General features: G+C 41.3%; 1 protein-coding gene across 4 annotated transcripts in view; it reads right to left on the reverse strand.

Moving 5' to 3' along the window:
* The window catches only part of jag2b (jagged canonical Notch ligand 2b), a 61,025-nt gene extending 36,356 nt beyond the window's left edge, over positions 1-24,669 (reverse strand). The window contains exons 1-4 of one of the 4 annotated variants that reach the window (XM_061753275.1): positions 24,522-24,665; positions 24,230-24,409; positions 21,938-22,252; positions 503-557 (exon numbers count right to left, since the gene is read on the reverse strand). In XM_061753275.1, coding sequence (XP_061609259.1) covers positions 503-557; positions 21,938-22,252; positions 24,230-24,298 — 439 coding nt within the window. In that variant the 5' untranslated portion in view covers positions 24,299-24,409; positions 24,522-24,665. Of the gene's footprint in view, positions 1-502; positions 558-21,937; positions 22,253-24,229 lie in introns of all 4 variants that reach the window. The other 3 variants (XM_061753273.1, XM_061753274.1, XM_061753276.1) reach the window with 3 other exon arrangements.

The following is a 24,669-nucleotide window of genomic DNA, read 5'->3' on the forward strand; positions in this document are numbered from 1 at the left end:
TTCATGAGTGTGTTTGATGTCATGGACTAAACAGGATGTGCTGGCAAAATATGGCAGACAAGTGGACAAAAGAGGACAGTGTGGTATGGAAATGCATCCATACACACACGCTTTCACGCACACACTAGTGTATTTGAGACTGTTAAAAAATGCCAAGGGATCAAGGGTGCGCACAACATTTATAGTCCTCAAACGATTCCTCCCAGACCTGCTAGGACGGGGAAAAGGGGATGTACAGGAGTCGAGCCAACGGACATTTCCGAATGAAAACAGGATACAGCTGGTCAAGCACTGACCATCGACATAGCCTCTTGTATTGTACACAGGGTGTCTTGGGAGGCCAATATATTCAACGCAACATATTTTCTACTGAAAAATGTGTCAAACACAATAAGAATTGAAGAAAATAAAAACTAAATGTTATCTTGCCAAAACACCTGTTGACCTCTTGTTGACTAATCAAGAAGGCATTTGCACTGAGATATGTCTTTGGTTCACTTACTGTTCCGGGTGGTGTTATCCCAGTCCCTGGCCTCAACGATTAACGTGTACGTCCGCTGAAAAAAAAAAGAAGACAAAAGAAGTAAGTTGATACTGCCGTTTTGAGGGTCATATAATTATAGCGCTGTGATGCATACATTTGCATTTTCTAATTTCAGAATGACAATGAATTTCCCAATAATAGACTTTAATATCTTGATCACAACCACAGACTTTTATCGCTCTCTCACATCCTGTGACAATCTTGAAGAGATTTCCCAACAATACGTATGGCGGTCATATGACGGCATACAGTACATCTCGTGTCTTCCTTTGTGTATAAAGAGGAAGCATTCCCCCCCGCCACCCAGTGAAGCTCAGAATCAGAATCATCTTTATTTGCCAAGTATGCCCAAAAAACACACAAGGAATTTGTCTCCGGTAGTTGGAGCCGCTCTAGTACGACAACAGACAGTCAATTGACAGAGAACACTTTGGAGACATAAAGACATTGACAAAAACAGTCACTGAGCAATACAGGGTTGCTAGTTATCTGGTAATGCCGGTACTTTTTTTTTTTTGACAATAGTCCTCTAGCACTTAGAGCAGTTCGAAGACTAATATTGCAATATGACCATTGTGCAAAGGGCGCCGAGACTTCAGGCGAGTAGTGCGATAATCTGCGACCATGTTGATTGTGAAAATGTTGCAGATACTCCTCAATCAGTGTGCAAATGGAGCAGATGCTACTCTGGCATGAGTGGCCAGTGTTGGTCAACAACAGATATGCAAATAGTGCAGCGTGGCGAGACTACTACAGTGAGTGCACGAGTTATATATAATATAATTGGCCCGACAGAAATGTGACAACAAACTCAAGTCAAAAAATTGCCAGCATGTTGTAATGGAATTGTAGGTTAGGTGTTTAAGAAGTTGATGGCAAGAGGGAAGAAGCTGTTGGAATGTCTGCTAGTTCTAGTTTGCATTGATCGGTAGCGCCTACCTGAGGGAAGGAGCGGAGGGTCCGAGAGGATTTTGCACGCTCTTGTCTTAGTTTTGGCAGCGGGCAAGTCCTCAAGGGTGGGTAGGGGGATACCGACAATCCTTTCAGCAGGTTCCCAATAATCATACAATGTATTACCAGTGGGGATGGCCATTTGACTAAATTCCCTTCAATGATGAGTGGGAATGATTAATGATCAATGCATCGATTGCTTTTTTTGTTGTCAGTTTCTTGGTTAATTTCTCCCTATTTTTAAATTGGACAGGACAATCTCTCTCTCTGAATATATAAACGCCTGTTTCCATGTCAATGTTTATATTGAGCAAAATCAGGAGTTACAGCATAGGCCTAATGGATGTACAGTAACTCATCTTCTCATAGGTTTTTTTGTTTTCATTAAAATGGCAAGCTCATTGAGACTGAATTGATGGTGCCTTTGCTGGTTGCAGGAATACATTTAACTTCATTTGACCGCAATCATCAGTTTTAATCCAAACCATCATCAAGTAATTAAACTAGAGGTGCAACAAACGATTAATCGACAACTAATAAAAATTTTAAATAAACAAAAAAAAGACTATGAGCTGCGAAGTTTGTCGAAATATGTATTAAGTTAATATTTGTGTTTCCTATAAAGGGATCTTCATTTTCATTTTAGTTGTGTTAGTCTGGTCTAAGCTCTGAAATGCAGCCACAAACCTCCTGTGTTATGTTGTCACATCCTAAAAATGCTAGCTCCTCAAGTGGAGTTGCACAATATGCTCATTATGCCTTTTTTTTTTTTTTTTTTTAAACGAATAACTCAATATGCGTTTTTTATACTTACAAGAAAGGCTAAGAAGAAAAAAAATACTAAGTTTAAACTGAAATTTGTTTTATTTTTTGTTTGTTTGAAATTGCCTCACTGAAAATATTTCTAGACAAGAAAATACAGTTTGGGGCGGGACGGTGGGCGACTGGTTAGCACATCTGCCTCACAGTTCTGAGGACCGGGGTTCAAATCCCGGCCCCACCTGTGTGGAGTTTGCATGTTCTCCCCGTGCCTGCGTGGGTTTCCTCCAGGCACTCCGGTGTCCTCCCTCATCCCAAAAACATGCGTGGTAGGTTGACTGAAGACTCTAAATTTCCCGTAGGTGTTAATGTGAGTGCAAATAGTTGTTTGTTTATTTTTGCCCTGCGATTGGCTGGCGACAAGTTCAGGGTGTACCCTGCCTCGCGCTCGAAGATAGCTGGGATAGGCTCCAGCACGCCCGCGACCCTAGTGAGGATAAGTGGTAGAGAAAATGGATGGAAAATACAGTTTGCTGCTTGATGTGAATTTAAGAAATAAAAAAGTGGATTATCTCAAAAAAGAAAAGCAATTGGTCATTAATTTTTAAGTGAAATGGCTTATTTTTTTTCGTGTATTCATAATTGCTCTTTAACCAAGCAAAAATGTAATTAATTCGAATACCCGATTATTCGATACAAATTTTGGTAGGATACTCGAATACTAAAATATTCAATAGCTGCAGCCCTAATAAGAACTACGTCACCTATACAAATGATCCATATGTAGACTTATTTCTTATGAAGTTATTTCAACTGACTTTGTTGCAATATCGAATGTTTCAACAACAAAGACCCGAACCATGTATGCTTCAAGGGTAAATGAACTCTCACCAAATATGAAGTCCATTAAGAAGGTGACTTTGCCAATATTAGCTTCAGTATGAGAGCTGAATTCAGACTGGCTTTGTCCTTGCTTGTCAGACACTGAGGTACAGTAAATAAGCAGCTAATGGGATTATCTCGTTTCAGTTATGCTTTGCTCCGAACACATCATGCAATGGATTAATATAAACACTCCCTGCATATTTGTAATGTAATGTAATATGCAGTTAAACAGATGAAGGGGAGTGTAAGCTCAGTGAAGTCATTGTAATACAAAAAATATTACTTTCTTCCACAGAGGCTTCAGAAGTTTGAACAAGTGTCCTTGATGGCTTGTGACAATATAATACAAAATACAATTTTTTAAAAGTTGATTATTCAACTTTTTTTTTTCCTCTATAAGGACAAAATCTTTCAACAAAACTAAAACTGTATTTTACAATGAAGTCATTAAAATGGTATTTCACAGACAAAATAAATAAATAAAAAACGTCTGCTTCAAAGCCTCCAAGCAGAACCTCTTCAGATTCAAATGAACAAACCAACTGTACCAAAATAGATTAATTTTAGCTGTCTGATTCTTGTTGAGAAATGCAGCATAACAATGCCAACATAGTCAACAGAACACAAAGGGGTGGGGGAGGAAATATGCATGCACTTGAGCATTAAGGGTCAGTAGTCTGAGCATACAATGGGTGAAAAAGCACAATTGACCTTGGTTGGCAAGCTTGTTCGGTGATTGGTGGTTGGCGGCAGTGCATTAAACAGCATGTGAATACATTTGCAAATGTTACCTAGGGTGTGTTCACACATGGCACATTTTGTGCCGTTAAAACAAACCGGTGTGTACCAAACAAGCAGACCTTGTTTATTCCCAGAATTAAATGTCAGGAGGAAGCATAATAAAAATCAAGAACCATCCAACCATCTTCGATACCACTGATCCTCATAATGGTTGCGGGTCAGCTGGAGCCTATCCCAGTTGACTTTGGGCGAGAGGCAGGGTGCAACCAAGACTGGAAATCCCAAAACATGAATGTGTAGCTCTAACTGCATAACTTTATTTTTTCAGTTGGCAGAGTGATAAATATACCTGGTTCTTTTTTTTTTTGGTGAAGCAGCAGCAATGTTGCTCACAACAGATTCCAGCATATTTCCATCTGTGCGCAACAGAGAAACCTCTGGTGTGTTTCTTTTGGAGTCGTTGGGTTGCACCATATACTTTTTACTGGTCAACTTTTGGTCCAATTTTAACAATGCCAGAATGAATTTAAGTGAACCAGGACCAAATGTGTGATGCAAAACGCACCATGTATCATTTTCTGCTTTGGTCTGGACCAGGAAACCAAATCATATTATGTGACCACACCCTTAGATGTTGGTAAACTCTGGTCTGGTGTGGACATCTCAACACTGAAAAACATTCCACTTGCATTGAAGCTGATTAAGCTATTAAGCTACTATTTTTTCCCATATAAGCAGAGCAATAACCTTAATACATTTGAAGAGGATATCGTATCGTTTTCAGAATAGTTGCTTATGGTGTTACTTTCAGTACAATGTTGACATTAGGCGGTTTCTAAGCAACTATGATGTTTGTGGTGACAGAGCAAAAATCCAGAAAATTCTGCCTGCTGTCAATGATGCGTGCTCGCACGGGCACATTCACACTCCATAGGAGTAATCAAGCCGGTGTGCTGCAGGGCACACTGCTAGGCAACCAGCTGACCTAAATAGCACTCATTACGTCACCATCAGAGACAGTTGTAGTAGCCACAATGTGACCTCTACTGTAGTGTCTCTGGTGGGATATTAGACCCAAGAGGAGTTTGGCGGTGGGCCATATTACCAGAATTAGAACTTGGGGTTACTCAAATGAAGCGGGAAAGAGAAATTCCGGGTTAGGAGGTGGGTGGATCTGTCACATGTTGTGCGTGTGTTGTTGATCTGGGGGACCAACAAGCTGGTAGGCTGGTGGCTGCTGGGCTGCAGGATTAAGTTGGCTTGTCTGGCAATGGGTGGTGGCGGGAGGAAGGGGAGGGGAGTGTTATTGTAGAGACACTAATGTGAATGGAAGAGAAGTAGATGGAAGAGAATGGAAGATGGTGGATTGAAGGTTTGCTAGAATTGAAGACCGACCAGGCTTTGGTAAGGAGAAGAGTTGGGGGTTTTGGCGAATAGTCTCTCAACGAACACCAGTCCAGAATCAACCAGTCCTAGCGCAGACGAACGACAGATGCAGCCTCAATGACGGATTATTTGACATGAACGTGGATCATCCCACGACATGTAGCTCGGCTTCTGACCTTTCCACCCCCCAACTCCCTCCCCCACCTCAATAGAGTGGGCTAGTCTGAGCATGTGGGTGGGTGGGTGTGTACGTATGCCAATACACTGAAGCGGTACGATGAGTGGCAAAGCGTGCATTAGCGACTCACTGGGCGGGAAACCCTTAAATCCTTCAAATGACTCAGAATCAATGACTGATAAACAGGTGTCCAAACTATACCCACGCACCTTCTGGAACCCAGACTTCCTTACATGCCTGCTGCATGTTGTAAATGCCTGGATAAACAGTAGGCACAGTCCGTGTGTGTTGGGCTTGAGCAAAGCCACGGACTTGTCTGGTTTCCCACAGACCATCCCAGTCTGTGATTAGCTGGATTAAGTGACAGCTGCCCAAATGGTCGGAACAAGATAGATGATGGGCAGGGAGGTGGGGGAGAAGAGGCGCTACTGAACAAAGACCCTTGTCCCAACACCGTAACTCACCCCCATCCCAATCAAAACCATTGTCCAGGATGAGAGACAGTCATCTTGAGGGACAATTAGCAATCAGCATTTGCACCAGCGATCTGGGCCAGATTAGTAGATGGAGTCAAAAAGACAACACAATTGCTTGTGGTTTAGGCACACACAGTGATCATCTGTCCAACAGATTGCAAAATAAAAGTCTAATTTTATTATCCTCTAAAGGCCATTTTCCCTCTTTGAATCTTCAAGCAGCTGCATAAAATACTTTGTCTGAGAGTATGAAGAAGCTGCCGTCAATCAAAGCTCCAACCCCCCCTGCCCGACCCCTAATGGATGAAAGGATTTACAAGGAGAAATCCTACTTTTCAAAGTGAAGAACGGGCATATTTTGATTAAAAATGCAATAGGTGTTTCTGTCTCATGTAATAGGTGACTCTGCTTGCAAGGATTTAAAACTTTCAATGTATGCACTACAATGGAATAACCTGCAACATTCTTGTTAGGGATGAGCGATGATGGTAAAAATAATAATCATGATTATGTTGACTGATATTGGAATCGCGATTAGTAAACAATTATTCACCGATTTCAAAGCTTGGTATTTATTCTTATACCAAAACACAACTTTAAATATAACTTAAAAGAACAATCAGAAAATAAATTAGTAACAAGTAAAATAACAACATATTAGAATAACAACAACAAATAAAAGCATAACTGCTGTTCCTGCTGTGCGTGCCTAAGCCTCTTAGGGGCAGTGTGGTGCACCCATGGAGATACATTATGATGAAAAGAGTAGAAGAAGTCACGATTTAACTATAACTCGTTTTTGACAGATAAGAATCAATGTCTGCGAGTCTTCTTATATCACCTGTCTTTATTGTGTTATTACAGTGTTTTGTGTGAATATTTGTTATTTGAAGGTAAAACCCCTCCCGTAATTTCTAATGCTAATTTTTGCTAGTCCGTTCATAGGGTTTTTGACTGAGTATTAGCATTAAGCCTGCGATGTTTCTAGAATGAACTCTATGTTGCATTTACATATACAGTGTGTGTGGAAACTTTTGTTGTGTTTTTTGTTTTACAGTATACTCAAACATCTTAAAACACACACAGGGAGGGCAGAATAACATACGACACATGCATGCTGCAAGCAACAGCGGTGCATTCAGTGTGCTTTTACAACACAGGATCCCGCATGCACACCCTGTGCTGTTCGGCACATTAACCGTTTTTCTTCGATTATAATGTTTTTATGATCGTGGAAAGCCAGAATCCAAATCACGATTAAATGTTGATTCATCGCCCAGCCCGAGTTCTTGCTATACTCGGGTGGTTATTACAAATGGTCCTACACCTGTGGAAGCAACTCATATAACAAATACGTCTACAGAAAGCCACAGGTGTAGATTTCCTCACCAGGTGAGTAGTGGATGGGTTGGTGGGTGGGAACCTTCACTGCTGCTGCTCCAGAGGCATTTTGTGGTCTAAATAAAAAAGGCCGGGAAATAGTGGGAGGCAGCAGTGGGAAGTGGAAGCTGGGGCAGGTTGGGGTCACTAAGCATGGGGATCTGCACACTTCTTTTTCTAAAGAGGGGTCAGCGCTCTGCATGTGGGGCGATGTGCGTGTTTGCATTCGAAGAATACTAAGAATGTGAGATCCAGGCCTGGTGTGTAATCCCATGCAAAATCCCAGTCGGCCAACAGTCCGCTATCAGTGGGAGCGTCTGCGATGAGGATCAGCAGAATGATTGACTCATTTGTGCCTCCCGGGGAAATTTTGAATCTCAGATTTTGCTTTCGGGATCACACTATGCCATCTCTTACAATTTCCATATTCAGTGAAGATAGAAACCAAAATAAAAGCCTGAAAAACTTATTTAATACGCCATGTTGCATTGCAAGGTGACACGAACGGCCGATGTTCCTGCTCCTCCACATAAAGTGTCATAACGTCTCCTGATTTATTGCCTTCTGATGGGACATGAGGTCATCACGATTCATCCCGTGGCCAGTAATCGCTGCGTGTAATCTTCATTAATCTGTGATGTCAATCCCAGCTTTTAGTTTTACTAGGGCTGAGTCTACACTATCCCAGCGAGGGCAACGCGCCACGCCGTCTCTGCTGGATCGAAAGACCAACGGGTTTCTTTTTGCGATACCCCTTTCATCACATCTCTGGCGAGCACTCCAAATGGGTATAAATAAAGGCAATTCTCATATATAAATGAAACAAATAAAAAATAAATGGGGAATAATAGTCTCAAAGTTATGTTACTGGGTTCTGGTGCCTCTTTATTTTCTAATTAGTCATTAACTGGGGTAACTATTTTGTATTATTAACTTGTAATGATACAGATGGCTGAGGGCTGAAGATGAGGATACAAAAAAAAAAAAAAAAAAAAGAAGCAACTTGGTGCCAGGAGGGTGTACCCGATCATAAATCTCTACTTGTCTAGCCCCTCAATCTGTTCAGAGGCAAGGATGAAAGACCTCCAGTGGCTAAATCCTTGCAAATGGGAAAAGAATGTTGGCAGTACAATATTTAGTATTTGTTATTTTGGCTGTTTTGGGCACTTGCTAACATTTTAACTCAGCTTGTCATTTTTGGGGTTCACTTTGCAAATGAGTTTCCTTAAGTCACCCCCTTTCTATGTAAAAGGAATGTGACGTGTTGGTAATGGTCTATGTGTCACTTGACTAGTTGTTAAAGCCTTTTCAACAAACCATTACCGTTCAGGCCCTTTGGGAAAATGAATAATCAATTAATGATTTGTTATTTTAAATATAATTTCTAAAGAAAATGGTAAAATGTTCTGAATGCCTGTTTCTATGCCACTGTATTGAACTGAAGCAAAATGTAAAGGTGAAAATATGGCATACGGTGCTTCATGTTTCAGCTCTAACTTTAATTATGTGGCTCTAAAATGGTATAAAAGAGAATCATTGAGAAAATAAAGATGGCAACTTTGCTAATGTGATAACCTGCACTGGCACAACTGAGCATATATCAGAAAAAAAGGCAGCAAAAGGCCACTAAATAAAACAAAAAAATGGGAGCGGTAACAGTTCAGAATTCCCTCCCTTTACATAATGGTAAAAAATGAATGGTATTTGTAGTCACAGGTTGTTTGCAAGAGTGCCAAGAGAGGTTACAGCAAAGACAAGGCATTTGGCTGACGAGTGCACACCGGCTGTGCGTGCACGTGCACACACACACACGCACTAAAGCACAGGGATGCACGGCCCATTGAGCAAGTTGCTATGATGCCAACAGGGTCATTAGCCATGCAATTCCAATTCAACACACTCTAGTGCTAATTAACCAGCATGATCCAGGACTATGCAAAATGCATGTTTGCAGGGAGAACAACTACATGGCTTGACATGCACGCTTTCTTTTACGATGACGGCCTAAAACTTTAAAACATGAGTTTATAGTCTGTGGAAAACTAAATCTTAAGAAATCATCGATTCTAAGGTCAAACTAAAGTATCGAGAAAAAAAAAAGTGTGCAGTTTTAACTGGAATTTTACTGTCATACATTTACATAAGTGTAAAACAACCCGACATGGTACTTTATTAATACTTGTAACTTGTAAAGCAAAGCAAAACAAAACTAAAATGTTTACCTTTAAAAAAATTTTTTGCCCCCTTCAGCCATAATTTTCCTGAAAACTGCAAATTATATGACTTTGTTGTAAAATATGATCACGTTAGCTCTCAAAGCATCATATGTGCTCTTTGCTATTGGTCCCTTAATCCCCAAAGGTGGCTGGCTCATTTGCCTAAAAATATTGAAGAGTTGCCATAGCAAGGGAATTGCTCCGCAAACATTAGAAGGCTAATTTCTGAGCCAAAGTAACGGGGGGCCTGAGCGCAATGCAGCACCACCTCCACTCGAAGCCCATTATCATTTCAAACAGGTTCAACGGTACAGTGACGAGTTAACTGCCCATGTAATCACATGCGTAAATTACCTCGACAAGCCTCTGGCACCTGCACACCAGTTAAAAGGAAGGGGCTACTCGTGCCACGGTAACACATATGGCACGTTTAAACAAATTAACCACAGTGATAGTGAAATGCACAAAACTGATTTACAGACGGGTCAGCGCAACGCTGACATTCAGATGCCCGCGTTGGACCGAAGCTGGAGCTAACATAGCACAGCGCCGACTGTCACAAACCTTGCGGCATCTTTACCCAGTGTAGTCACAATATCGCTTTAATAGCTCTACAAAGGCAGCCTGGGGCCTCACAAAAAGCATACGGTAGACTTGCCCTGGCCGGTAAACCCCGCCCGCCCAGCTTAGGAAGTTTATTTCTGTTGTACAAGTTTCCATGACAGCTCATAACCACTTTGAATGGTGGTTTACTCATTCAAAACAAGGCCGACTCGAGTGGCACTCGGGCACCGACCTGGGCAGGTTGGATTTCCATACGACGATATTTCACAACTGTTTTATTTTTGAATGGCTGCTTGATCGCATGCAGATACAGGGAGGGCACTTCCATGAATTGATTTATAATTAGATGCTGACATTTAATGAATAGCCTCAGCTGGTGATTGATGGGATAGCCACAATTGGTATTAGTGTCCACAATAGCAATTGAAATCAATGTCCACAATTAAGGGAAATGTGAACTGTTTCAATTTTTATTTTAATTCAATTTACTTGTACAATGGACCCCTCTGTTCGCGGGGGTTAGGGACTGGTCAGGACCGTGAATAGCAAAAATCAGCATCTGATGTCCATTATAATTACATTGGCAAATTGTATTTATTCATTCATTCATTCATTCATTTATATATTAATAAACCCCCTTAAAACTCTTGAATAAACAGGGATAATCCGCCAATAAGCGTTTTTGGAATTCAACTGCTGTTAGTGCCTCGACAACTTTAGTGCTTTCTCTGCGTGAAGCTAGAGTGTTTATAAATGTCACTTTTGGCCAATACCCTGTCAACAAATGGACAGTCAACCATACTGGAATACTTTAACTGGAAACTCGTGAAAGTTTGCAGAAAACCAAGACCTTTACAATGTAAACGCAGAAAAATGTCTTTAGTACCAAACTTCTTCTTGGCCAATAATCATTCTCACCCGCATCGACACACTACACACACCTATAACTACAGTATGCGCACATGGCAAACACAATTTTAACACGCTACAATCAAAAATGTGATCTTCACAAAATAAATTCTGCGGCAGACCATAAATCTAATGTATTTGGAGGATCAGCAAGTGTGACAGGATAAGGTGGTCAGATGGTGCTGAGAGGTTTTGGTCCACACGAGTCTCAATAAAGCAGCTGTTCTTCTGACAGTCTAATACTACACTGCAGCTTTGTTGATGAGTGAGGCGGCAACATACATTAGATGTCTGTCTGAGTGGTAAGCTGTGACAACGAGGGCCAATACACAACATATGTGCAGTGTCTCCCTGATTATTCTATGGATTTACTTTCTTTAGGACTGTTTCTCAACCAGTGTTGCCGTGAGATCAACAGGTGTGTTGTGGGAAATTATCCAATTTGACTTAATCGGTGTGAAAACTACGTATTTTCACGAATATAAGGCGAACTTAAAAGTCTTAAATTTTCTCCAAAATGGATGGGGTGCCTTATAATGCGGGGCGCCTTCTGTGTGCACAGTTCCAAAATCTGTAAATATTGTCGTGTGACTTCGATGAGCGCTCCGCTTGACTGACTGGGAGCATTTCCTGCCGACACGCTGCTTATATAGAGGAAAGGCGGACGTGACTGAGGACAGCATGCGGATGTTAAAGGGGGAAGGGTGCGCGTGAAAGAGGCACGCCCCCAGTAGGTATATAGTTCCGGGACGTGCATTGTGCAAAACAAGATCGGTTTGGCTAAGGACCCCCGAAAATGATACCTACGAAGAGACACGCTTACGAAGCACAGTTTAAACTGCAAGCTATCAGTTACGCGGAGGAACATGGCAATCGAGCAGCCGCGAGATAACTCAAGATCAACGAATCCATGGTTGGCAAGTGGAGGAAGAAAGAAAACGTCAAGAAGACGAAGCTGAGTTTCCATGGAAACAAGGTGAGGTGGCCAGAGTTGGAAGACCAACTCGAGCAATGGCTTAATGATCAAAGAACAGCCGGGAGTAGCGTCTTTACAGGCACCATTCGACTGAGTGCAATAACTCGGAGCTTGCCATCATTCCGGGAGGCTTGACGAAGGAACTCCAACCGCTGGACATCGGTGTAAACAGGGCGTTCAAAGGGAAGTTGCGAGCGGCGTGGGAGCCATGGATGACAGATGGCGAACACAGCTTTACTAAGACCAACCGCTGGACATCGGTGTAAACAGGGCGTTCAAATTGAAGTTGCGAGCGGCGTGGGAGCCATGGATGACAGATGGCGAACACAGCTTTACTAAGACTAGGGGGCAGCGCCGGGCGAGTTACGCCACAATTTGTGAGTGGATTGTGGATGCTTGGGCTAACGTGTCTGCTTGCACTGTTGTACAAGCTTTCGTAAAAGCCGGCATCATTTCTGAGGAGCCGCACGGCAACAAGACTGACTCCGACGAGTACAAGAGGGAATCTGGCGTGTTTGATGGAGAACTTGCCCAGCTGTTGATTTCGGATGCAGAAGATGAGGACTTTGATGGAGTTGTGGATGAGGACTGATCAAAAAATAACATGAGCACATTGTTAAATACTTCAATAAAGTACAACGGAACTGTGTTAAATACAGAAATAGACCCCGTAACTGAGACTGTGCCTTTTAATACGGTGCGCCTTATGGTCGTGAAAACACGGTATTTATTACAAGTAATTAATATTTTTTCAACAGTCTATGCCAGTGATACATAGTTACAGGCAAAACAATGAAATGGTCTTCCATCAGATAGCAAATAATACTAAACTAACCAGTGTATCCACGTTTTGGACATTTTTGTTTGGCGGTGTGCCGTGAGATTTTTTTCTAATGTAAACTATGTACCTTGGCTCAATAAAGGTTGAGAAAGACTGTTCTAAGACCGGACATGAACATGAGCATTAGCTGGAAGAATATCCCTTAAATATGGTGCTAGACTAGATTATTTCCATATTCAAATGATACTGTGGCAATGCTGTAACTTGAAAGGAGAGGTAAACACAAGCTCTCGGCTGCAATACAAATACCCTGAAGGTGTCACATTTTACGCTGCTTTAAGCACATAGCCTTGGGACTTCTGGCCGACTAGGCAATTACAGGATCGATTCAAAGCTGGGCTAAAACACAGGTGAGTGGCTTTGCACAGGGCAGTCCTCGGACCAAAAAGAGGAAGAATTGGGGGGAAGGAGGCATTGCAGCGAGCAAAGATAATTGTTTACCACAGGGCTATGTAGCCGTCTCCTAGCAACAGCTTTTGACAAGCTCCGTATCAGGTGTGGCTGAACCATGGTATCCTCTGCGCAGCCTCAGACAGCGTGTTCATCTATGCACTTAACAGGCCAGTGCGGATGAAAGCCCCCCGCCACCCCCAGAATTTTTTTCTTTGCAAAATTACACGATTTACGCAAAAGATTTCTCTACGAGGAAAATCCACGGAATTCCACAGATCCGCACACTTTTCAGTCCTGATTATTCACACTGAGAATGGGTTTGATAATCAATGATTAAATTCATTAATCATTAGGGATTCTGTCATTGTGTGGAATTTATTATTGTTGAATCAAGCACTTAAAACAAACAAGTTCAATTCTTGTCTGCTACCAGCAGAGGCGCTGTAGATTTTGTATCAACTAGTTTGGGATTTAAAGGCAAAGGCCATGACGTCAGCTATAGAATGTTGAGCGACATCTAAACAAACCTATGCTATGGCACAACTCCTGTACATAGCATTAATTTGCTGAATTACATATGGTTATCTACATGGGAGTTAAGAACATTCAGAGGGAGATTCATCCATCCAATTGAAAATAAAATTCCACAAATCAAGTCATCTACACTACGTTGTGTTGAAAATGTTACCTGAATGTTATCTCTATGCACATTTTTTTAAAAAAGACTTCCTTCAATTAAGAATTCAATGAGTGACTTGCAGGCACCCTGTGTTCAGTCTCCACCCAGTGATGGTGTAAAATGTGTGTGAATGATTGTCTCTCAGTAATTGTGCGCTGTGTTTGGCTAGCGACCTCCCCTGTCTGTAGTCTGCCTTTTGCTGGAAGTCAGCTGGGATAGGCTCCAGCTCCCTGGCTGCAACCCTGAACAGGATAAGTGGCATAGAAAAAACAATGAATGGCGGGATGAATGGATGAAACGGATTACAACTGAGGGTCAGTATGTTCATAATTCAGAACACCCAAATGCTAAGAAATACTATCATTTGTGGGAAATGGTGTTGGGTTCATTCGTGCTGAAGTTTGAAATTGTTTTAGTTTCTTCAAATTGAACACACAACACTTGAATGGCGTGTTAAGGATCTTTGCAAGAAACTGCACAACTTAATTATGCTCACCCTATGAAAAAAGTTCTATGATGGCAGCATGTACAGTGTTTCCTCGTTATATCCCGGTTCACCTGTTGCAGATTGAGTGCATTGTGGATGTTTTTTCATATTCATACTGTGCATAATTTGCCATGTTGCAGGATTTTAAGTGTAAGCATAATTCGTTTGTGGTAAAAAACTATTCCTGGCCTAAGACATTAAAAATAAGAAAAATAAATAAATAAATCATGTATAAACATATTGCAAGGGGAAAAAAATGACCATGGTGTCCAGTACTACCTTGCATTACTGTAGAGATAGAATGTGTTTATAAGAGTATGGTAGAGATTAATAGGAGCGTGAGTATGGGGAGGTTCATACAACTTTAAAACGTGTATAAATTAAAAAAATAAATGTGGGCTTGGGCTGGGGAAAAGAATGAAATAACCCTGCTTAGTCTACTTAAAAAAAATAGGTCGATGCAGAATTTCTTCCTCAAAGCTGCGCTAGGAGTAAAAAAAAAAAAAATTAAAAATGTTTTTAAAAAAAATAAACATGGTTCCGACTCGAACCATGTTTGCGTCGCCGGAACCAATGCTTCACACGGGTATTTATTGCAGATGGACGCTGTGTTGTGCCACTGATAAACAGCCAAAAACGACAGAAAAGCATCTGTAAGTGATTTTTAAGACACTATTTGGTGTGTGGGTGTGTATATATCCATCCATTTTCTGTACCGCTTATCCTAGGTATATATATATATATATATATATATATATATATATATATATAAACATGATGTATGAGTGAGCTGAATGGTAGTTGCAGTTTTGTTTTGTTTACCTAAAATGGTAATCGCTAGCACGCTAATGCTAATCGTGAATACACTCAGCACTAACATATGCAGTTTAAGGACAGACGTCAAGCCCTCATAAATGTAAATAAAATGCATGTTTGTAGTTTAAAAAAAATAATTTGGGGGGGGGGGGGGGGGTGGCTGGCTGGCAAGATTCGATCATGACAACGCTAGTCGCTATTTCACAGATTTCACCTGTTGCAGGAGTGGTCCGGAACCTAACCCCCGCGATAAACGAGGGATCATTGTACAGTCTATATCTGAATCTGATATATGGGATGGGATGGGATGGCTTCAATGAGACAGATTGGTCAATCACTGTTTGAATGATAGGTCCATCGCTTGGCCCGGTAGGCCTGAGTTTTCCATGACAAAACAATTTTATCATCTCTTTGTGAACATGAGCATTTGTGTACACAAAGGTGGGCTTCTTGCAACAATGTTGACATTATCTTGAAAATTGATTAAATGGATATGAAACTATGATGACTGGTGGTTTTCTTTGGTATAGACAGCTTTATGAGAATTTGGCACATTGGTTGTTCGCAGAATTGATTTGAAGAAATCAAAAACCACAAATTCGGACACAGAGTCAAATCAATGGTGACTGCAGATATGGATCTGTGTCGGTGAAAGGGCAGACTATTCTTTTTGTGTGTGTCTAAAACAAAACAGGAGAACTTTGACATCTGAATTTCAGTAGTCAAAAGTTTAGTCTGTGTGTTCCACAGATCCCACTTTAAAAAGCACGCTCATGGCTGGCTGCACTTGACTGCATCTGCTTGAAAGTGCACGCCGCTTGCATTTGACGGACACGTGGCTCGAGGAGGCAGCCAAACCCATTCAAATAGTTTGGGTTCTCTCCAGTAAAGGCAGTCTCACACAGGTCTGTGCAGATTAGCACATGGTTTTAATTCAAGTCAGGGCTTCCTCTTTTGATACGGTCACGTTCGTGAATCAAAGTGTTTATCAATGATCAAATGTAAGATCTAGCTCACCCTCAATCTCTTCACATCCAGCTTCTAGAAACTGAAGATACAGACAGCTCAATTGAGTGCTTAAAGTCCTGCTTGTTTGACATTCATCTACACAGAGGTGCAAAATCCATACCATGTCTAATAGCTTTAATAGAGTTTCTCTGTGTACTTCTTTCCAATAGTACATTGAATAATAAGTCAATGTGATGGAAAGCCGTAAGTGACTTTGGAAGTCTTTTAATGGTGCAATAATTAGCAGTACTTCTCTTAGTCATTACATAATTCGTCAGTAGAGCAGCCAAAGTGACCCAGAAAATGGACACTTGACATACAGCATAGTGTTTTGAATTAATTAAAATAACTCAAGCTACCTTTGTGGAAAATGTAAAATTGCTCCATTTCTTCTAACATAAAGGGGGGCGATATATGACTTGTACTGCAAGCAGCCACTAGAGGCCTTCAAATTTGTGGCTTTACTTTCATACAGCTTGAATTAATCCCTCTTTATAAGCACTACATATTACAAACCTGTTGAATGTCTATTTAAGGAAGGAAAACTGAACATGGGTCCTCTGTGTTTTTTCCCCCAAAATTTTAACAACTCTCTGAAATAGCACACTAAGCAAAAAAAATAAGGTATTCTCATATGCATTACCCTTGTCCTTGTTGATATATTCATAGTTTTGCTAAAATAACATCACTATAAAAAACCCGTAAGTGTCCTCGTCAGAATAACACAGTCAAGTCATCATGGAAATGTAGCAGAATAATGAAACTCTGAGGTCTTATAAGTGGTCAACCATTTGCACACATACCAGTACAATAAGTCATGTTTTTTTTTTTTTTTTTTTTAAGTCAAAACAAGTCATTTTGTTTATGTTTATTCTATTTTCATAATCATGTAGAACAACACACGTGTCCCTGAAATTGCTGTCTTTTTATGTGGCGACTCTCTCTTAAGAAACCTTCTGATGTTTTCAGTGAAATTATGACCAGCATTTTGTCTTTCTTCAATGGACGCTTAAACAGTGGATAGTTGAAGAATAAACATTTACACTTACGTTTCATAATTTCTATCATATTACCAGTATGTGTAGTTGTACGTTGTCAAACGTCACGCATTTACTCTGTCATGTTAAACTATTGACTGATATAAAACCTTTCAAGAATTTGAAATGTATGTTTTAACAGTACACATTCAGCTTGCTAAGTGAAGCATGCTGCTGTTAAGTACAGGGCCATCATGTGCTCATTAAATGCTAACAGTCTAAAATGTCCACCCTATTACTGTCCACCCCGTCAGCAAGCTCACATTTTGTTGTTTGCCCCATGCCTTACGCAAAGTCAGTTGGCACATGCCATGTCATCTGCAACCTTAAGTGGGCAAGTGACATGAAAAATGAATGGATGCAATATATTTTAGCAGGCTAACATCCTGGTCAGACATTTGGCTGACGACTTGTAGCTAGGCAGAATTGAGAAGACTCAATCATGCATGCCCCAAAGGATCATGAGTATAAGCCACACCCATTAGGCTAATTGAATGGCAAACTAGGGAAGAAGACAAATTACAGAAATTGCTTTAAAAAATAAATCAATAAAATTGCACTAGGGTTATGAGACAACGATTGGCTGTCGACCAGTTCGGAGTGTAACCCGCCACTCGCCCGAAGATAGCTGGGATAGGCTCCAGCATGCCCACGACCCTAGTGAGGATAAAGCGGTACGGACAATGGATGGATTATGAGACAAACTGTACAAAAATGTCCCAAATTAACCAGTGCTCTGTATTAAATATAAAACCACATTTGAAAGAAACCTGTTTTTACAATAAATTCCATAGCACAAGCTCAGAGGGCCTCAGTCACGTCTCTTTACTGGCAATAAAAAAGCAGAACTGGAGAAGTGCTGGAGGACAAAACATTACGCAATCAGAGTCCAATCAGAAAATGAGCGAAAGCGTCATGCTGGTCACGACTCCGAAACACAGCTATGATGTCTCGTCACGGAACGAGCAGCTCTTACCAGAAATGCAAGATGAGACGCACTACTGCAAGCTGACGTTGGCAGATATTTACTTATGTCAGCAACGTGTTGTTCTAGGCTCTGTAAGGTAGGGTTAGTTAATTATTTACTTTGCCACCTTTAAAATGGGCAAACTGAAGAATAACTACTTTTTAAATCTGTACACAAATAATTGGTTCTCTGGAATGCCTGCCCACCCATCTAGTGTGACATTAAACAACCAAATCTAAAGTTATCGGAATGTCTGAAAATATGTATTTGAACAAGATGTTCTGAATTTGGCTGAACTGTGATGTCACAATACAGCTATCTTAACAAATAATCGCCCCCCATATTAAGTTTCTACACCCATGACTTAGCAGCTAGGTTGCCACTTTAAAGCCGTTGTCATTTGAGTTCAAATATACATGTTATTGTTTTTATATTTTACTCATCAACAGTGTTTAACTAACGTGTACACTTTTTTTGACGGTTAAGAATTGTTATACAGAAGACGTGACGCACTTCTGCAGCTTGGTGATGTCAGAGGGGAGAAGCCTCGTGTCAAATGTGTCAAATGGGCCGCTAGCCAGATGACACAGCCAATGGTACACAGCATCTTTGTTTCCTCAGTGTGCAAAGTGACAACGCCACACAGCAAGTGACCCCACAGGCTTGTTGTGACATCGGCCACTGGAATACTGCAGCGCTATCGGCCAGGGCCATTTGACAGATCACACCAAGAATAAATCTCTTCACCTCTGACTTGAAGTGTCAGACACTCAAATGACGGAACCTTTGGAGTTTATCGTTTGTCAACTGTAAAATACAATCACTTGGCACCATATACGCACGCTCTGTTGCCATTTTTAGGGAGTTCATTTTTTCAATATTCTGTCAAGATCTGCATAAGCTGATTGCTTGATTAAGCTTCACAAAAAATCTTGATTGATTTACACTGCAGACAGTCTGTCAATTTAATATATTTCCAAGAAACCTAGTGTGCAAAAAAAGGTTGTACTAAGAAAGACTGACCTTGCCAATGTTCTCTTGTGCTTGAAATATTATAGAAGTTAAAATACTTCTAAAGTCATTAGTTGAATAATGACTTTTAAAGTCATATCAGATATCACATTGTATTGCATTTCCTTTGGTGCGCCATTAAACCACAAACGAATATACAAATCACCATCAAAAGCTAAATAAAAGTCATATGTAGCCAAAGCCATGTAGATAAATAGATGTGTGCGGCCTCCCATAGTAGCTACAAAAAGTGGGCAGGTCTGCTAGAACAATTAAAGCATGCACACCTAATTCGCCCTCCCAAATCATCATCTATCAACCTTCTACAGTGGGACAAGCCTAATTGCCCTGGAGGGACCACCTGGCACCCACAGCAGGGGAGGAAGCAGTGGGATGCAGAAGGGGACACTCCAATCCAAGGCCCACTCACAACACATTACCATCCAGATTCAAATTAAAGCATCGACGACAGAAGACAGCGCAAGACTCCAGCAAGAAGTTGACCGAGACACCAACTAGTAGTCAGATGACTACAATGTGTGACAGCGGCTATCCTCCAATTGTTTGTGAAATAGTACATTAGATCAATCTTTAAAGTTGTTCTACAAAAAAACAATGATGTTTTACGTCATCTCAAATGAAAGGGTCTTTAGAATGACATTGAAAACATTTGTAATAAATGTCACCAAAGAATATAGCCATTCAGCACACAATCGTCTCAGAGTAGAAAAAGCAAAACAGGTCCACTTCAGGGTCTGCGTATTAAAGCATGTCCGCCTGTCCAATTAGCATGTGGTGGCCTTGGCAGGTGCTTAGTGGTGCACTGGAACAAAGCCAAACCTCATATATCATGGCCACTCTCAAAGAGACGACCCAGGTGACATTACCAAGCACTGTGCCTGCAACAGGATCCTGGGAAGGCATGCAATCTTTTAGCAACGCCCAAGTAATTGTCCATGTTAAAGAGAGGACGCCGCATTTGAAGGTCACTCAAAAAACAGCAATTTAGAGCAGGTTACACACAAAGATAATGGGGCCTACTTTGAACATGTTTACTCTTTTCCGATCAAAGGCAGCAGAGGCCCGATTATTTGATGCCTCTAAAATATTACCCTGAGCAATTATACTGTGTTGTTTGGGGTGTCCCCCATCTGCTACGAAACAGTAGGGCCAACAATCGTAAATGTTAAACCATGTTCAAATCGCAAATCCTGATGTGTGTGGTCAGGACGTTAACGACTTGAAGCTCGCGCTGTTGCCAGACCCAAATAGAGGAGCAACTAGTTGTAGAGAGTCTTTGGACAACTTGTCTCTCCAGTCATTCACTACAATAAAAATGACCAGATAAGCTAACAGTTAACTAAGCTTCAAGTATTTTTTCATTCTGCTACTGCTACTAACGAATCAGTGGTGATTCAGATTGACTTGCAAATCCCTATGAAAAAATGAATTCTGAATCTGAATTTTCACATTCGGATCAAAGGGACTCGAAGAACAACATACGTCATACTTTATTCAGGCAAGCACTACAATGCTGCCACTTTCGTTGTTTTATGGCCGCCGCCATTTAGACTTGGTGTGCATCGTTTACGTGGATGGACGCACAATGTATAGCTTCACCGAGAGCTCCATAAAGTTTGTTTAAAAATAAATCAATATATAAATAAATAAAAACGACCCCTCTGCTGAAAGAGGCTTGCATTTAACCTAGATTTTCAATGAACTGCACAGATAACATGGAAGCGCCACATCATAAGTCGAAAAGGAGTCATCGGTAGGGATGGTGACTGTGGCCGATTGAATGGGAAAAGGTTTACCCAACACAGCGTGAAAAATAACTAGGGCGGCTAGGCAGCCAGCAGGCTCGCTGGAAAGGCGGCTGCTCGGTCCAGTCCGCAAAAATGTATACCACCGACAATCGCAAAACAGACCTGGGTTTCTACCTGTGGCCAAGGTAAGGCGAGGGATCCTGGTTAAAGTAAGCCCTTTTAAACTAAAAAGAAAAACTCTCTTTAAGGAGATGTGGCAGCTCAAACAGATCGGTCAAAACGTGCCAGCGTACTCTCTTAACGGTTCAATAGTTTTCTAATAATTGAATTAGACTTCTATTTCATAACTGTAAAAGGAATAACGATTCGATTGTGATTCGCTAGTCATTCGTTACTGTCAATACGTAGAGTGAATGGGGTTTTAGGGTACGAGTCCGAGAACTAAATACTACTACTACTACTTTTTTCTTCTTTGTATTTTCCAGCAGTGTGCATGGATTGAGGCACCATGCTGCCTCTGACAGGTTAATCTTGGTACTTGACAGACCGAGTTTAAAGGAGGAGACTAAAATGTCGGTGGAGATATCGTAATGTGCTGGTCATATCGAGTACACCACACATGATAAGTTCAGTAAGCACACACTTCATGATTTTTTTTACCTCGACACGTGGTTTAGTAGGTAAATATGACTGTGATATGCAAGATTGATTAAATAATTGTTTTAATCCCATCTTGTTTTTGTCGAAGTATGAAGTATGCCATGGCAAAGCCAGTTTTCGTCAATGACACAAACTATTAACTTTCATCTTCATAATTGCCGCTGTAGCGGTGTGCAAGAAAGCTGGCATGTATACATATTTAAGGACATGAACTTGAAACATTCCAAATTTCGAATCATCTTTACAGACAGGAAGTAGACATCTTAACTTGCAGGCTAAATTGGAGCAAAAATCAATCACTTACCGGCCATGCAAATTGGAAGGGGATCACAATCTTGCCAGCGACATTGATTTTGTTCTTTGCTTTATGAAAATTCAACATATTTCCACCAAGAACTTGCGTAGATCCAGCTCCGTACGTGCAGGGTACCCCAGTGGTGATGTCCACCTGATACTCCTTGAGGCACACCTTGAAGTAAGTGTCACACTCGTCCTCCAAGCAGCGCAGATCCTCCTCGGAGCTCCTGGTGCCATCGCAGCACTCCCCACTCGCCAACTCGCCGTTCACATTCTCAACGGAGATCAGCTGCAGCTCGAAATAGCCTGTTGACTGGGACGCCTGGAAACAACATTTTAGAAATGCCCACAATTACATGAGCGCTGACACTAGATCATCTGTCTTTCAAATATACAATAACGTTGTTTTGACTGACGCTGTCAATTTACCATTTGGTTTATTGCGTTTATAGTTTGCAGTGGCGTAGAACTCTTATTTTACTGCAAGTTTTTTTCCAGTATTTATTACTTTAAGATGGCTTTACACTGCATGGTTCAAGTGACAATTCCGTTTTTTTGGGGGGGGGGCTCTCAGGTGGCACAATTCAGATTTGCGCCAAGGCAGTATAAAGAGAAAAAAAAAAATTTAAACCCTACAGGCCTATTCCAAATGTGGATACAAAGCAGATATGATTCAGATATATGCCAATATTAGTGCAGCGTAAACGTGCAGATCAGATTGAGCCTGTCAATGCAAGCCTGACGTCATCGAAATACACCAATCAGTGACATAGACACACTCAATGAAAAACACTGGCTACAAATATATAAATACACTACAGTAACTGCTGACAATTAAATGTGGTCTAAATATGGTACACTAGGTATGTTTATCATTAAATAAGCTAAATAAACACAGATGAGGTCCAGTAGCGGAATGCTAAAGTTACCCGTATTCACCTGAATGGGGGAAAGATAAGATCATTTCATTGTTTACTAACCTATTGTCAGTGCCTGGTATTGACGTTTTAGTAGTTATTTACGTGCAATTTGGGCATCTGCATGCAGTGTGCTTAATGCGTTTTATCAGTATAAAGGCAGCCAAATCAGACGTGTCGCTTGAAATGTACTGTACAGAGAAAGACAAAATATAGATATAAATTCGTAAATAGACATTAAGTCAGAATGGGGCACTTGGACCTGCAATGTTGGCTCTTAGTATGATAAAGTCCCATTACACAACACCGCAAATTCCAAACACAAAAACAAACAAATTCCAGTTGCAATCAAAATGGAGCAATAATTTTATTTTTTTTGTAAAGACAACATTTTAATAGAGCTTGTGCACTGGGTCATGCAGGTGTACATGTTGTTAAGCCTGGTCAAAGCAAGACCCAACAGATCCAATACAGACGTTGTATGAATCATTTTGTATAATTCTCAGTTTTGATTGACACTGCCTCTCAAAAAGGGAAGTAATCCAATATAATCTGTTCAAGGAGTGTGATGCAGAACAGTTGGCCACCACTGCAAACTACAACAAATATAACCAACATTGATAAACCGACATTGTGTAGTCATATTCATAAATACTGTATACTTTTTCTAAAATAACATTGTGCCTCTGATGCGACAATCTATCATAGCTGAAAAATTTGTTTTAAATCAATGTACAAGAGCTAGACATCTATGCATCAAAAATGCAACGTGCAAATTCTGCGTATAAATAGTGTCCATTTTCCTCGGCATCAAAAGAGTACTCATCCATGTAGCTATATTGTCAATATTTGTAAAGCCTGCAACTGCAACATCATGACCACAGATCATTGGCGTGATCTTGTGCAAGCGGCCGTAATGTTGCATCCTCCTTAAGGAGGCACGGCAAAAAAAAAATCAAAGTGTCGGATCACGACTGGAGCGTGTGAGGCTGCACGGTTCGGAGTCTCTGCGTGGTGCAAATTGGCTCGCTGCAGAGAGCCAATTAATTGGCGCAACTCGCGTGGGCCCCAAAATATGAACACGCGAACCCCGGGTGTTAATTGATAGCAATAGAGGGGTCGGGGAGGGGTTAAGAAGAACAGTCGTGAACAATCCCTCTGATGTGAGTCTTGTCAAGGCGGCGTGATCGCATGCACCGCTGACGTCTACGTAACGGAATTATCGATTAATGTGATGCAAAGAAGGTGCAAATCTGCCCACGCCCACCAACTTTTAGACACGGGTGATTTGATGCGATTATTTGATGTGCGCGTCCGCGCGCGCGTGCGGCGATGCTGAATTGATGTCTTATTGTTCAAAAGGAAGCAAAGAAGCGTCTTACCTTGGCCCATAACGTCAACAGCAGGCACACTATTAGGAAGCGATGTCTAATCCTGGTGTGAGTCCACATGCCTCCGATTAATTAGAGTCCCATAGGAGGAGGGAGGGGGCACGGTGTGCGCAGAAAAACAGCCGCAGAGCCGGCGGACAGCAGCTCCGAGCCTCCTGACATGCAACAACACTAACAAAAACAACCCCCTGTAAAAAAAAAAAAAAATAATAATAATACAAATTTTAAATGTAAAAATGCAAATAAAAAAAACAAAGAAATCACACGCGTGTCTCAGTCACACCGCGTCGGGCGGAAGACGCGTGCGCATGGGGCGGGCAGGCTGCGGCGCGCTGGTGGTGATCCACGCACAACATTCACACGAGTGGGCTCCGTTCCCCTCCGTCCGAGCTGTCTCCACACGGCGAACTGACTGAGACGTCTCTCAGAGC

Source organism: Phyllopteryx taeniolatus, chromosome 18, assembly GCF_024500385.1.
Source record: "Phyllopteryx taeniolatus isolate TA_2022b chromosome 18, UOR_Ptae_1.2, whole genome shotgun sequence".
Taxonomy (NCBI): domain Eukaryota; kingdom Metazoa; phylum Chordata; class Actinopteri; order Syngnathiformes; family Syngnathidae; genus Phyllopteryx; species Phyllopteryx taeniolatus.